The sequence below is a fragment of the Taeniopygia guttata genome, chromosome 1A (genome assembly GCF_048771995.1).
Source record: "Taeniopygia guttata chromosome 1A, bTaeGut7.mat, whole genome shotgun sequence".
Lineage (NCBI taxonomy): Eukaryota > Metazoa > Chordata > Aves > Passeriformes > Estrildidae > Taeniopygia > Taeniopygia guttata.
In genome coordinates, this window is record NC_133025.1 from 24,520,533 (window position 1) to 24,537,344 (window position 16,812).

The following is a 16,812-nucleotide window of genomic DNA, read 5'->3' on the forward strand; positions in this document are numbered from 1 at the left end:
TTGCTTCCAAACAAAGAATGTTATATTATAATCATGTCCATGTAGTTTGAAAAATAATTTTCTGATTTGGCTTATGTATAATTTGATTCTTGAAATATTACTAATTACTCAGGATATCTTTGGAAAGGTTACAGACACACATCAGGAACATTCTATTGCAACATGTTTCCAAGCTTAAAAATCTCCCTCCTAACTCATAGACACAACTACTGGAAGTTTATTTTAATGAAAAATGCAAAAATATAAAGAAAAAGGAATTCTGCAAGTTCACTTGTAAGGATATTCTTTTCCTTGCCCTGTTTTATAGCTGATTCTTAGTTGACTACTTTTTGATGAATATCTTACAATGTTTTCCACAGTGTAAATATTGTGCCATAGGACAATATGTACAGTATAGTTAAAGCACATTCTTCAGTTTTGTTTGCCATGCCATTATTTTGCCAACACAACTGAAATATATCTTTTAAATTTTTCAGTTGCTCTGTGTTTTTGTACACTGGGCTCTCCTACAAGATCCAGCACATTCATTCCAGTCTGATGCAGGAGTTCACTAAACAGTATACTCAGGAGGATTATAACCCTGTCTTCTGAATGTGAATCATCACCAAAAAACCTGAGATGATTTAATTTGTTAAGTGAAATTCTTGTTTCTATAGAAAGCAAGACAAGATAATGCATCCCACCAAGGTAGAGTACTTCATCAGAGTAAATAATAACACTCAGGTTGTTCCTGGAGCTTGAATCTGCTAGGGAGGAGATACCTGAGCACTGCACAAACCTAGGAGCCTCACACAGACAGGAAGCAACCTTTCTATATACAGGAAGAAGAGGACTAAAAGTGACCCAGGTGGTGGGGCTTAGACTGAAAGTGACATGCTCATATGACTACAAGAAGATTGAAGTCAGCCTTGGAAGACCCACTAGATGCCCTTGGCTGAGCACTTATTACTTAGCTCCACTGGGTTTTTTGTATTTATATTCAGAATTAGGCCATTAAAATTTAAGTGCACATCTCCTAACATGGAGCATATATCCATTCTGCCCATGTTCTAGGCTGGCCAGGGCTGGTCTGACAGAGTACAGTGGCATTGGCATATTGAGCCCAAGGTAAGGTCTTCCAAGATGCAAACAAGAGAAAGAGCTCAGTGTGATGTTAGTGATGGAGAAAAGCTGAATCCTGCTTCTTTACTGAGATTTGGATTGAGTTAAAGTGGAGGCAGTGGACAAAGTGTGAGCTCATACCAGTAGAACAGCAGTAGAGACTGCTGGTCTCTGACACCCAGCAGTACCGTAATGGGACTACATTCTCACTGATTACACTTTCTGTGTCAAAATTATATACAAGTAATTCCCCAAAACAATGAGATGTTCTCTGTACCTCTCCACTAGAAAAATATGAATTTTCTGAAGGAAAAATCAGCCAGGATACCAGTACAATGCTTGTAACGTGAATTGAGAGCGCGCAGGGTATTAATTTTAAGAGATTTATTTTCTCTTTTTTCTTCTAAATAAACTACAAAGTGAACCAAGATATCCTACATAGCTTGTCATAGGAGAAGCATATATTTAAATCCAAAAAATATATTTCATAGTCTAAACCATGGTGGGTTTTTTTCATTTTCTCTATATTTTAAAAATTATCATAAATATTTTTTGTGCTGTCCATCACCAAAGGAAACAGATGTACAGGGGTGATGTGATTTTGGGACATAATCTTGCTCTGTTTCAGTGAGGGGGTAGGGTTGTAGTTGTGTATTCTCTGGGGGTTTAAATGCTGGTAATTGTAAATAAGGGATAGTGAAGCTGTTACCTTGTGATTTGTAACAGTTCTGCCAAAACATCAATTGCTGGGTGAATTGTCTTGTATCCCCGTTGGAGTCAACAACAAGACTCCACTAAGCTGAAATCTTTGTTCTGTGGGGGCATGGTGGAGAAAGAATATATGAATGTCAGGAAAAAAGTAATGTTATCTCACATTTAGACAATATGTGACTATTTCATTTTCTAGAAATCTAACTGTAAATGGGGGAAAACCCTGTAGTCAAGGTAAGATACAGATGGTACTAATGATAGAGCATGTCCTGAGAGTAAGTCAGAGACAGGTAGGAGCTCATGTTGGGACTCTTTCTCCTATTTGAGAAAGATTTTTTTTCTGTATATTGACTAACATTTCTTTAACTAGTTAAAATGTTTTATGTGTAATTTCTCAAAAAATATTTCACCATAAAATAGTAAATATTTCTTTTTAACAGTTGAGAGAAGAAGAAGGTATAATATTAATTACCGAATCAAGGAGCTTGGCACACTCATCCCCAAGTCTAATGATCCGTGAGTTCAACTGTCTTTCTTATAATAATGTTTGTAGTATTAATACAGAAGAAAAGAGACAGTTTGTACACTGGCTACAGGATTGAGAAATGGGATACAAAATCTTCCATACCAGGTTACTGGCTCAGATCAGGCTGTTGAAGTAACAAACCTTTAACAGATTTTTCGTGCCTGTTGAAAAACTTATGTGAGAGCATAATAATATGAAAGCAACGTCAGGGTATTTAAGAGAAACTGCCACTTAAAGGGAAAACAAACCAACAAAAGAAAAGCCAAACAACAGAAAGTCCATCTCTCTGTCCGTGAGCACAATTGTGTGGTGTCTCTGGAGAAGGAAGTAGTGGTGCTTTCAGCTCTTGCCATGGCCCTCTAGTGGGATAACACAAAATTTATGTTGTCACTGTCTGCCCTCTGACTAAGAGAAAAAAAATCAATTTAAGAGTCAGTAGACTGAGCATTTTTTCAAAAGTGCTCAACTCAGTGCAGGGAAGGCACCAGTCCTAAAATGCAGGGATAAAAGTAATAATTGCTATAATTACTATAATAATATCATTTTATACTAATGCATATACTTACAGAAACACAAAATGCATATTGCTTGAACTATATGTGCATTCCCTTAAAGCTTATATTTGTCATCAACAGGAAAAAAGCTGTCTTGGAGAAAAGCCCATTGCAGGATTAACAATAACAATTCAGAGTGATTTTTAATGCAGAACTTTAACCTTAGATTTCTCTTGTCACTCAGGGAAGACTTAAGACAACGCACCAGCATGATTGTAACTAGCATAAAATTGATTATACAGATTTTGTCTTTATCATTTACATATAAATACAGATGTGCATGATACTTCAAAAGAAAACATCTATTGATATTTCAGCTTTTTAATCTTAGGACTGAGAAACTTTTGATTACATTAAGGATTTCTGCAACAATACAAAGCTGTGTGAGACTTACACAAGTAGAAGTTTGTCTTTATGTGAAATGAAGCTACCAGAGAGAAAGTTAACATACTTCATCCATTTTAGAGAATTCACAAACTCAGCTCCTCCTGTAGCATCCACCAAAGATTGGATAAATGGGCATGGTTTTTTATTACTAATATGATGGAATTAGGTGTTAAAGCTGAATTAAAGAGCACTTTAAGGACCTAAATAAAGTTTTGGACATGTGATCCATTGAGAGCAGAAACTGATAGAAGTGTTTTAATTTTGCTGGTGCATCTTTCAGTATTCAATACCATTTGGGCAAGTAATTGAAAAATTTCTCAGAAAAACAGTGGATGGCACTGTTGGTTTGCAGCTATAAAGCAAAAATAGAAACTGGTTAGACTGCAATTAGAGATGGGCATGGGGTACAAATTCCAGTTGCTTTTTTTGATTGCCTGTAAAGGTGTTTCACTTACATGTTTTGGTCTGGATTCAGGCTGACTTTGTGAACTTAATCAAAACATTAACACCTAGAGTAATCATTTAAGCTATTCTTAAAATGATTTATCTGGACCTGCAGTTTTGCTCCAGTAAGTGGATGATGGACTTCACCCTCAGTTTTTGGTGTTGTTGCCTGATGAAAAAGTTTCAGGTATAGATTCTGAAATCATTGCCTTATTTTGTTTTAGTTTGCAAACCCATGACTGAATTCAGCAGTGTGACCAGACCCAGAGTGGTTTATGTTTACAAAAGCAAAAGGTGAACTGAAGTATCTCACATTCTGAAGACTGCTGTCTTCAAAAGGCTGATAATCAGTACTCCTTTGGATAGCAGGCCTACTGAAAAGCTTAAGTTGGTGCTAAGAAAAAAAGGCATCAAAATGTGCAGGGCTTTTGCAAAACCAGCTTGCAACACAATTTTTCTATAGCTTAAGGCAAGGATAAATTAATTCAAAGAAGTGTAAGCACTTTTTTTGTATTTGTATTTTTTGGCAGAAATAGATTAATTTGAATGTTTTTTTGGCTGAACAGATCAAAATTATTATTACCTTTTGGTATGATCTTGTTTTGCCAACTCATAACTCAGCATCCTTATTCTCTCTTTCAGTTGTTGCTTTTTACTTCACAACACCTTACTGTGCCCCCAGTCTGCCCCCTCTTCTTTGAAAGAAAGAGATTTATCATGGTTTACAATACTTTATCTGTAACATTTTGTCACACATAACATTTTGCCTCATATTGATTTTAGAAGATTCTTCTTATACTGGAAACCTAGTTGTAAAAGGAGGAATCTTAGTGATGCTTAGACTAATGACAGTGAAGAAAATCAGTCTCTGCATTGAAGAGCAAATACTACTATAAATAAGCCATTGTGGTTAGCATGCCTGTCCCAGATGGCTTGCTTCATGTAGATTACATTCAGAATCAGAAACAGAAAAGGACATTTTTTTTGTCATTTGGAAATCTTTTGTGATTTATATTTCTTAGAAGTGCTGTGTGGGGTTTTTATTTCACTTTTGTTTTGTTGGTTATGTAGTGAACTTGTTTGGCTCCTGCAGAGCTTCTGCAGGGACTTTCTTTTGACTGGATTAAAGCCCTATTCTTTTCACTTTTTTATTTTTTCCCTAATTTAATGATGAAAAGTGTGGATTACATTACATAAATGAATGGGTATTTTAAGTTCACTTCATCAGCATTAGAAAATGAAGATAAGTGTAAGTTACAAAGAACTATGACTCTTTTGTCTAACTTTCAATGCTTAGATATTCAAGTGCTAGATGATTCAGAAATGCAAATCAGTTTTAAAGAACAAAATTCAAAAATAGAATTTAAAAATGACAGAAATACTCAGTCATATTTTGCTGGAAAACTCATAACCTGCTCCTTTAATTATACCTGCCTTTCTATTTGTGTTCAGCCTTTCAGAATCCAAATTTTAGGTGGTTAACAGGATTCCTTATTGTGATGGAGTCTGGAAATGCCTACACAAGAACAGCTCAATGGTAGTCAGACTTAAATTGCCAGAAAGTTAAATGAGAAAAAAGAATTCTAGTAATGTTACAGAACTAGAATGTTAAGAGAACTGCTGAGAACACTTCAGACTATTGGGCAGAAGCAGTGAGTTGCTCTCACTCTCTCCTTTCTGCTCTCTGCATCTACCTGTACCTGACCTCTGTGATGTCTGTGGACAGACCCTCTAGCTGCCAGCACAAGCACCTTTCTTGCATAGGAAAAGCTTGTGTATACTCATGCTGTTATAAAGTGGAAACTTGCTGCCTCTTTCAGAATAAAACACTTTGTAATTGTACAAGTCCTCAAAACAAGTACAAAGTCCTTCCAAGTACTTTGAGCATATTTCTTTAGTTTAAAGTGAATTTCTCAGAAACAGGGAAAGAAATGTTCTGCAAACACAGTTTAAACTTTGCAGATGTATTTGTTATTAGGAACTGGCCTGTGTCTGGCAAACTCTGTAACTATCACGCTGTCTCAAACACTGCTTTTATTAATTGGTGCTAATCTTAGATGACCGCATGCTCCCATCCTTCCTACAGGAGTTCAGCTTCTGTAAACTAGTGAAACTCCTTTGACTTCAGCAAAGCTAAATTAATGGAAATGAGCTGAAGATCAGTCTCTTTTCCATGTTTCATTTCTCCAATATAGAAAACTCTACTTGGTGAGAGTTACATGTTTTGTTCTGGAATTTGAGTTTTGCAGAGAGATTCGGATGATAAAGTTAAGAGGAGACAGGATTCAGAGATTAATAAAACATAATGTATTTTTTACTTTTTTTAAAATTTTCCATTAAAATCTTGTTATTTTTGGTAAGCTTCTTTTAATTAAACTCACTAGTACATCTGTGGATTGCTAGAAACTTCAAATTACTTTACCACATGGACACACAGGAACAAAGAAGCAATCCTCCTTTGCAGAGGCCATTTCTGATGACCAGACTGGCAAAACATCTTACTGCTCTCAAATGACTTGGCTTGGATGCAAAATTTCCAATGTATTTCAGTATTTACAAGATGGTGCCATGCATGCATTTAATAAAACTCATGTCTAATAAAAACAAGTGCCAAAAAAAAAAAAACCAACCCAAAAAACCCCCAAAAACCAAAAAAAATCCAGACCAAAGCAAATTAATAGAACCAAAAGATCAAAATAAAGAAAAGAATTCCTGCCATATCTGAAGATCAGTAGGTCTATAGCTAAGTTTTTAGAATCAAAACAGTTAAAAATGCAAGTATTTTGTCTGTTTTCATACAGAAACTTCCAATTAAATGAGCAACAACTGCTAGTGATTCCTCAATTTTTAAAGGTTCTAAAAACGTGTTTGTAGGACTTTTCATTTCAGTTTTTGTCTCTAAGTGCAATCTACAAATCTATAAAAAATAAAACCTACAATTTCCTATAATTTATAACTTTTCAAGTATTTTTATTTTCACCCAATTTAGAATGCATTGTTTTCAGGGAAATAACAGAAACCAAATAACCGATCAGAAAATTTCTGAATTCTTCCTATGCACTTGTGCTTTGAATCAATCCATTTTCAAATGTTCAGTTGGTTTTTTTTTCCCATCAAAGATGAATCTGCTTGCCTGCCTGGTATGTAGAGCTAGATGCACTTCAGACTATTGGTATGCAGGAATCTCACCTTTACCAGCCCAAATTTGCCTTCATCCTCACCAGTTGCATTGTTGCTTTTCCAGCCCTGCACATGTGCATAGAGCCTCTGCTGTGCTGCAGCTCTGTCCTGTGACTGCTGTGTGGTGTTCTGGGCTACAATGAATGAAGAGTGCCTGTGATAAAGAATCAGCACAGACACCTTCAGGATTTTCCTTAGATCCTGGTAAAGAGGCACATGAACTGAAATTCATGTTGACTTCTAAAGTCACCAGCTGTTCCTTTGCTGTGTTACCTTCAGACACTGGAAGGTTCAACTTCAATATTCTTCATTTAATAAGACACCAACCAGTATATGTACACATGAGAAGTGGTGTAAAACCATATGTGGGGTATGCACACATGCACAGACACATACACATGTGTACATAGGTTAAAGAGCAGTCTCTTAAATAACAATAGTAACCACTGCATTTTTAGCCTATTTCCATTACAGTTTTGCCTCTCAGGTCTGTAAATATTACCACAAGAGATATCTATCCATATGTATCTCATGCAAAAGCTGACCAGGTCCATCTCTCTGGCAATTTGAATCTATTAGTCTTTCAATGAAGATTTATTTAAAACTATGAAAAAAAATTACCATAGAAATAAAAACTAAAACTATCAAGGAAACATGAACTAAAAGTAAGCCATATCACGAGATGATATTAAGTGTAACAGGAATGAATTTCATTTAAAAATATTCCAAATACTGTCATGAATATATGACTTATTCCTATGTCAATCATAAAAATAAACAAAAATATTTTTTCTGATTTTGAATTCATAAAATTTTATAACTGACATGAATTTTTTTGTGAAGACACTATGAAATATTTTCTAAATATATTCAAATTTTTCTGCTGCTGTTACATTTTCTCAATTATTTCCATTTTTCCAGCTATGGATTTATTTCTAATTTCATAGTACTGTCTTAGTTTTGTTTTTAGCATTTATTAGAGACTGACGTCCTTGTCAAGGCAGATTGTGTTCCTCCATATAGCATATATAACTCATATCTGAGATGGGAGAGGAGAATTCCTGTATCAAAAGTTCTTGTCCTGCTAACTTTATTTATTTTATTTAGCTTCTTTATTCATGAGTGGTCTGGCATAGACAAACAGACAGACAGACACTTTGCTGCCTTTCAAACTCCACTACATTTTAGTCATAAACAGGGACCTCTCAGTATTTTACCTAACTTTCCAAAGAGCTGTGAAGAAAAGGAAACTGTGACATGGTGACGGCAGTCAAAGATTGTCCAGAAAATATGCATACTAAAAGCTTCCTTAACCTTTACAGTTTGAACATAGGTAAGCCATATGAGAGGAGAAAGTCCTCTCCTAGGAGGGATCCCATGGGATTCTGGCAAGAAATTCTGTCCTCCTACCTGTTCAAGAGGTACAGGGACAGGAAGAAGGCAGAGGAACTGCCAAGAGATGATTCAGCCATAATGGGGGAGAGGTATTCTGCTCTTGGCTCCCAGTCCCACCTCTGCTCTAGCTTTTTTAACCAGGCAATGTCTAAATCAGAATACATACCAAATTATGTTTTGGCTTTGTAGACAGCAGGGCTGTAGACAAATTTTCTTTCTGACCTCCTCCCCTTCTAATCCCAAAAGCTGTGCATTTCTGGCCTGCAGCACTGAGAGGATGGGACTCCCTGTATACAGGAGCCTCACAGTTTGTGTGGCCCAGAGATAACTGACTTGAATTTGAGCACTCTTGGATTGAAAAAAATGTTACTCCCAAATCTCTAGCAAATTACCTGAATTCTATGGCACAGTTAACACTGTGATGTTTTATCACAAATAATTTTGTGTATTCTTAGTGTCTTAAAGTTATCAGCTCCATAAGTTTTTTTCTGTAGTAAAGCATTTGGAAAATCTGGATGGTCTGGATCCCTAAATCCTGTACCTGCCTGTCTTCTGCACTATATATTCAGAAGAAAAATAACTGCAGAAATCTCTAAGGGTGCTTAGCCTCATGAGGGGAAATGGAGGGGCAAGTACCAATCTCTTCACTCTGGTGAGCAATAACAGGACTCAAGGAAATGACATGAGGCTAAGTCACTGGAGGTTTAGGTTGGATCTCAGGAAAAGGTTTTCACCCAGTGGGTAGCTGAGCACTGGAAACAGGTTCTCCAGGGAAGTGGTCATAGCACCATGCATGGCAGAGTTCAAGAAGTGTTTGGACAATGCTCTCAGGCACATGGTGTGAATCTTGAGATGTCCTGTGCAAGGCTGGGAGTTGGACTCACTAATCCTGATGGATGCCTTCCAACTCAGCATATTCTGTGATTCTAAGAATAAGGGAAAGTGATAATGTCTGGGCAAATAATTTATTTTTTTTTTCACTCCATAAATGTAAGAAAACATGTAAATATATGTCTTTGGAATAGCTAATGAAAAAATGTTTGTCTCTTCCAGCATCAGATTCTTACTTGTTTTAACAGCTTGTCTTTCTCGTGGTTGTGTTTGGGACCAGAAGCTTGGACAACGTTCTGTTCGGCCTAAACAATTTTGTAGTAAAGTAGATCGTTTGTATAAAGCCCATATATCTGTATATTTAATGCAGTGAACCCACCCTGTATCATAAAATACCAAAATTTATTAGAAATTAAACATTTTCAGCAAAATTCATTCATTCATGTTCCAAGATCTTACTTAAAATTTGATAAATGGATACATGAAACTCTTTGGACAGTTTCATTTGGACAAGTGTTTTGTTTCTAGTGAGACTGCTTATAAGCTGTAAGACAAACAATATTTCCTGAATGATGGGGAGGTTTAATCTAATTTTTTCAAAGCTTTTATTTTTAATTAGGGTCTGCATGTAGCTGTAGAGTTTAACTTGGATTTTATATTGTTTCAAGATTTTTGAACATGATTTTTGTCATTCCCTAGTCATTATGGTTATGCAAGTGTGATTTTTCTGGTCTGTCATCAGTGAGGAGTGGCATTCAGCACAGATAATTTTTCTCTCTACAAGCATAAAAGCAACCTCATTAGTAAGTCAGGTAACAGGAGTAGTATATTCAAAATGATCTTTAAAAATTTAGGCTTAAGTCCTCAGTAATGTATATTTCCTAGTTCATTAATGCAGAAATACTGCACATAGATTTTAATCTCAGAGTTAATAATAAAAGCAATTTTCACTAAAAATATAAAAACTGTAATGGTAGAATCATGATATTGCATTTAGCTCTCCCACAAAAAGTCACTTTATTACTTTCTTTTGACACTTATTTTCATTCTGGGATTAATTTTACTATATAAGGGCTTCTTAACTATTCTATTAAAATTTCCATTCAGAAGCAATAATATCTAAGAGTGAATAATAGTCATGTAAATCATTATTTCATATTAATGTAAAAGATTTTGTAAGTTCTTATGAATTCTGCTGACATGCACAATTGTGAAAAGGTTATCTCTACATTCTGCAGTGATATGCGCTGGAACAAAGGAACTATTTTAAAAGCATCGGTAGAGTACATCAAGTGGCTACAAAAAGAACAACAGAGAGCCAGAGAATTAGAACACAGGCAGAAGAAATTAGAGCATGCTAACAGAAGACTTCTGCTCCGAATTCAGGTTTGTATAAGCGTTGCCATGAACTACAAAGCTTTCTCAGTACTTATCCCCCATTAAATTTTGTTAATCTATATAATTTTTCCTCAAATTAAGATTATTAAAAATAAATTGACTTTGCCTTTTTATTTCTGTATATATTGGGGAGGAGGTATTCTTTAGATTTCTAGGAAATTTCTTTGATAATTACACCTTACATAAAGTAACTAGTGGAAAATGAATAAAGTATTTGTACAAACAATTTCATTATGCATGTATTAGAAACAAAGACAAAACAAAAAAGGAAATAAGTATATTCCTGCATCCAAAAATCAATACTGGTCACAAAGTTGCCTTTAGTATTTTAGTTTTCCCTTTCAAACTATTTAATGTATTGTGCCCCCCGGTAAGACTGTCTTATGTTATATCTGCTTTTGACACTAAGAAGTAGAATATAACCCTCCATGGATTGAAAAGCAAGATTCTAATATAGACACACACCTATGGAAATGGGATGGATAGATAGGTAGATAGAAATAAAACCAATCATCTTAAATATGTTGATTTGCTTATATGTCTGTATAATGTAAGCATTATAAAGTAAAGAATCTTTTTCTCTGGATAACAGTCTTATAATGAACTATCAAGTTGCAACATTTTTCTGCTATCGTCATTGGAATCAGTATGCAAATGGTTGTAGAGAGGCTGTCCTACTTCTTCTGTTCCTGTAGAACAGTTGCTTAATAACAGAAAGGGATATAAAACCACTTCTCCAATTTTCTTAGATAAAAAATTTAGTATTTTAAAATTTAACCTCACAACTGGGCAACAGGTATAATAAATTTTTGTGCATGATTTGTATACTTTCTGCAGTTGTTCTGAAGAGACTGTTTTTTCTTTTAAAATTGTTGCCTAATTATTTTTGTTTGAAATGTTAGGAACTGGAGATCCAGGCACGTGCACACGGCCTTCCAGTCATGTCTTCACTCAGTGCTGCTGATTTAGCTGCACAAGTCATCAAGCAACAGTCTTATCCAGAGGAGAACTCTGTAGACTACTCTCAACAAATGACTCTGGTACATGGACAAAATTCTGATGTCTGCGATGGATCTACAGCCTTTTCTGATCCACTTTCACACTTCACAGATTTGTCTTTCAGTGCAGCTTTAAAAGAAGAACAACGACTAGATGAAATTTTATTGGAGGACACAGTGTCACAATTTGGAACAGATCCACTCTTGTCCTCCACATCTCCAGCTGCATCAAAAGAGAGCAGCAGGAGAAGCAGCTTTAGCACAGATGATGGAGATGATTTATAAAAGCAGTAAGGGTCTCAAACTTCTCTAAACACTTGTTAAAAGACTGAGTTGAACGTAAGCATGGTGTTTGCTCTTATTTTAAATACCTCTAAGGAGAGACACTATAAAACTCAATTACTACATGATAAGTGTTTCAATCAGCCCTTACTTCACAGGAAATAAGATGGACATGAATCCATATCATTCTGCACCAAATTCACCCTCTGTTCATAGCCAACATTTGCATAAAACTTTCTTCACTGGGAATATTTTTGCTATCACTTGCTGACTTTTATCAGTCCTATGAAAATGGTTACCACAAAAGGAATACCTGTCTTGCAAAATTGTATTCAAACTCTTTTCAGTCTGCTCACACCTTTCTCTCCTACAAATATGAGATTTAGTCATTTGCTCATTTCTTTATTTTTCAAAACTAAAAATTCTACAAAATGTGAAACAACAGAGAACTGTTTAAGCTGGGAACTGTAGAGATGTTACAGGTTTTAAAATCTAAAAAACATCAGATGGTAATGCTTTCACACAAGCATGAATTTTAAACTGTGAGGGTTTCTCTTTAAAAGGAGAAAATCCAGTATGCTTTCCATGCAATGCCTTTAGTTTCTTTAATTTCATTTGTAATAAAAGAACACTCTTTTAAGTATCTGTTTTAATGACATAGAAGAAAAATGGAAACTAACATAATGACAGTGATTCAAATGAACTCAGACAGAAAAAGACACAGCATTGCAGCAGAAAGACTGTGTGGATATACAAGACAGCACAGACACTCCATGTTACACTTAGCACAATTTAAAACAAGCACTACTTGTGACAGTGCTATGTCAGCTACTTATTCCAAGAATATTCAAACTGTGTCCTTTTTTATATGAAAGAAATTGGAATTCGGATACAATACTGGGCTGCTGGATGACACTTAGTGTCCTTTGACAGCACAGTGAGATTTTTCCAAAGGGACTCTATCTGTACATGTGCTTTTGATCCATTTGGAAGCAGAGGAAAATGACAAGATTCCCATTGCATGCACTATAAACAACAATAATTTAATTTCATATTTGGCTTTGGACTCTCTGCAGAAAAGCTTGAAAGGAAGACTTGTCAAACTCTAGGCAATACTCAGAAACACTGATGAAATGCACTACCTCTCATAACCAGCCTGCTAGGGGGTGTGTTCAGAAAACTCACTTCTATACACAGTGAAATTTTGGAGAGTGATGTACATTCCTGAAGAACATTAAGTGCAATCATTCCAATTGTAATATTAAAACATGGGAAAATAATCTGGAACAGGTTCTTCATAGGTCTTTTTCAATCAAAGCCAAAAGATCACATTAGGGAGGAGTTATGGTTTATCCCCACGCGGCTACCAAGCCTCACGCAGCCACTTGGTCACTGCCTGGCCAGAGTGATCAGGGAGAGAATTAGAAGCGTAAAATCTGGAATGGTCCTGGGTTGAGATAAAGATAGTTTAATAGGGAAAGCAAAAGCTGTGCACACAAGTGAAGCAAAACGGGGAATTAATTCACTGTTTCCTGTGGGCAGGCAGCTGTTCAGCCATCTCTAGAATAGAGCCCCATCACATGTAATGGTGATTTGGGATGTCAAATGCCATCATTCTGAACATCCCCCCTTCCTCCTTCTTTCCCCATTTTAAGTACTGGGCATAATTTGATGTGGTGTGGAATATCCCTTGGTCAATTAGGGTCACCTGTCCTGGCTGTGTGTCCTCCCAATCTCCCACACACCCCCAACTTCCAACAGTGTGTCAGTATGAACAGCAGAAAAGGCCTTGGCTGTGTAAACCCTGCTCAGCAGCAGCACAAACATCTCTGTCCAGCACAAATCCAAAATACAGCCCCATACTAGTCACTGTGAAGAAAATGAACTCTACCCCAGCTGAAACCACTACGGGAGTTCTGTAATGATTCAAAATATGTTTCTAAAGTGTGTATTAATTTTGCTGTCACTGAGCTTGCCTCACTCCAGAAGTGTTACAGGTTTGGAAATAGTAAGAAGAGATTAAAGTGGATTACCTTTTGCATGAACACTTTAAATTTTTAAAAACATACTATCCAAAACCAGAGCAATAGTTTCTTACTATTGCCTCTTTTGATACTGGTACCTGGGCCCCCTGACAGTCATTGTGAGGGCGTTTGTGTTCCTGCCAGGCCATAGCACATGCCCGACCGACCCTGGCAGTGTCAACAATAGTTTCATAATTGCAAAATTAGCAGCTGGATAAAAAAATCACACTCAGATGGCTGTGAAAGACAATGGTATGTCCAATTTCACAAGAATATTTATAATTTTAGGAATCTCAAGGTTTCTATGAGTTTGTGCAAACTACTTGGTTGTAAGGTGACCTGTAAGCATAGACCTGACTATTAGAAGAGGCTTTGATGCACTCACACTTCATGGATAAAAAAATCGACAAGAGACAGCATTCTGGTAATTTTCTTTTGTTTTGATTTGGTGTTTTTGTTTGTCTTTTTATCTGTTTGGGTTTTTTGGTTTAACTTTTTATTTTTTTGTTGTTGTTCTTATTGTTTGGGTTTTTTTGTTGTTTTTGGGGTTTTTTTGTGCTTTTTTTGTTTTGTTTTTATAGCATATGAGAAAGACAAACAATTTAATTGGATTAATTGAGGAACCACTTTGTCATAATTTTATCAAAGATAATTTCTTATATTGACTTCTGAATACAACACATGATGAATTAAAAGTAATATTTATGCCCATATTATGTTTAGCCTAGTATGAGTATTGTCCATTTCAGCAGATGAAAGGAAGGGCTATTTGGTTAATATCAAATGCCATTTGTCCTTGTACTGCAGTTTCTACTACATTAGTTTTAAATACACCAGTGTGGATTGCTCATAATGGAGAAAAAGAAATTAAATATGAATGTATTACATGATTTTCCCATTGAACTTTTACATGTGAGTTAGACCATACTTCTGAATATACTGACTTTAAATAACATCCTCAATTTCATCACTTTTATAAGCACTGTTCTAAAAAAAACATTGTAGTGCATCCATTAAATTTTTAAAAGTTGATTTTCATTCTTCTGACAATTGCTTTAGTCTAAAGCACCAGAATTTTTCTCTCTCTCCTTGCATGAGAAACTTAAAATAGTCAATGCTCTTTTTGCAAGGTACTGTATTGAATCTATCATTAAACATATTCAGGCTGTCTTCCTTCACACAAAACCCTCAGCTCCCTTGTACATCAATTCTTCTAGGTGTTTACTTTTGCAATGGTAATTCACCAAAATTGCATTTTTTTTTTTTTTTTTGTAGTAGGAAGTCATCATAATTAGTATTTCAGCTAATAATTATAACCTGGATTACAGGTTCACCCTTGAAATTCAACGGTGGTACAGACTGCAAAACCAGACTAGGACATTCTGGGAATTCATAGATGCTACTGAGGTATTTTTAGGAGATGCATGTGCTGGTAGTCACATCCCAGACTTTCTGTAATAAGCACTCCCTTTTCCACCACAGTCTTGGAAATGGTGCTGTGAAGCTGAGAGAACTAGGGCAGAGCCAAGCCCAGTCCTACTAGCTTTCTCAGAGGAAAGGGATTTCATAACTACGGGGACAGATCCTGACATTTTCTGTCAAGCAGAATGTCTTTGCTGTCCATGCAAGTTTTATTGGGCTGCGTTGTGATGCAAGAAAAATATAATTTTTAGTAATTTCCAGCAGAGATCTGTTTAGTGAAATCTCATGAAAGAAATACATAATATTCCCATGGCTCTGGGACTAAAAACAATTTGAAATCTTACAGATTTTGACCTCAAGCAGGCCAGGGGGTAGAAGCACCGGCTATTTTTCTCAAGGTGTATTAAATGAGGAGTTATTGGTAGTTTTCAGTAGCATCTGTTCAAAGCTGGTGGACATATTCCTACAGAATCCATGAAACAGCAGACTGATAATTACAGAAAAGGAAAGGGAGTTGAAATATTAACATCCTGTTTAATTCATGACATGGATATAGATGCTATACTAAGAAAAGAAAAATAAATTATTTCATTGTGCATAGCATGGATAGTGTGAAAAGGTACGGTAAGTGCAAACAGTTTGAACAAACAGAAACACAATTGCTTTATATAATAAAATTATTAAATATAATTCAGTTGATTAATCTTAATAAGAACATTGATATTATAATGCTTTCTGAATTTAATAGAACTGTATATATGAATGGAGGATGTAAAATTATTGTAATTTAAAATTATGGTAAGTCTCTTAGATAAGTAAAGGCATTTACGTTGCTATTATGAGACTGTAGAATATTTTTATAATAATTGCTATTTTTCATTGTTAACCATATAGTATCTTGTTTTCTAAGTCATTGTATGCAGACAGAATATGCTTTCTTATGCACTATATATGCAATCTTTTTACAATTATGTTTTATACTTGCTGGCATTTTATGTTTATTGTATGAATATAATTAAAGTACTGAAATGAAAACATCTTTTTATATGTCCCTTGTGAAACTTCACTGCCCAGACCCTCAAAAATACCACCAAAAGACAATCTAGTAACATCCACTAAGAACATCTGAGATACCGAACAGACAAAATACTTCACAACAGCTAAACATTTAGTCTATTATGATACATTATGATCCAGTAGCATCCCATTAATAAAAATAATTGATACATTCTTTAATATGGTCTCCTGCCATCTGCTTATTCCTGCTGCTAAGGCTTTGATTTATGGAAAGTGTTTTCAGAATGTTGCAAAATTGCTAGCAGGCATGATGATATCAGTTAAATCACTAAGAAGCTCTACAAAAACCTTTTAATGTACTAGATGTTCCCCAGACAATCTAGGATAAACAGAAGATTGTATTTTAAGATGTAAAACATTTTTTAAAGCTGATAATTGGGTAGCATTTGGCACTAAAAGATACTCACTTAAGGAAGTTAGTAAAGATTCAGATTTAATTTTGAATTCTTAATATCAAAAGTGCTACCTTCTTTAGAAGATAT

General features: G+C 35.4%; 1 protein-coding gene across 3 annotated transcripts in view; it reads left to right on the forward strand.

The window, feature by feature from the left end:
- The window catches only part of TFEC (transcription factor EC), a 38,378-nt gene extending 22,024 nt beyond the window's left edge, over window positions 1-16,354 (forward strand). For all 3 annotated transcript variants that reach the window (XM_072921683.1, XM_041711318.2, XM_072921696.1), the window contains 3 exons: window positions 2,253-2,328; window positions 10,368-10,515; window positions 11,430-16,354. In XM_072921683.1, the coding sequence (XP_072777784.1) occupies window positions 2,253-2,328; window positions 10,368-10,515; window positions 11,430-11,810 (605 nt within the window). In that variant the 3' untranslated portion in view covers window positions 11,811-16,354. The remainder of the gene's footprint in view (window positions 1-2,252; window positions 2,329-10,367; window positions 10,516-11,429) is intronic.
- The last annotated feature ends 458 nt before the right edge of the window (window positions 16,355-16,812 follow it).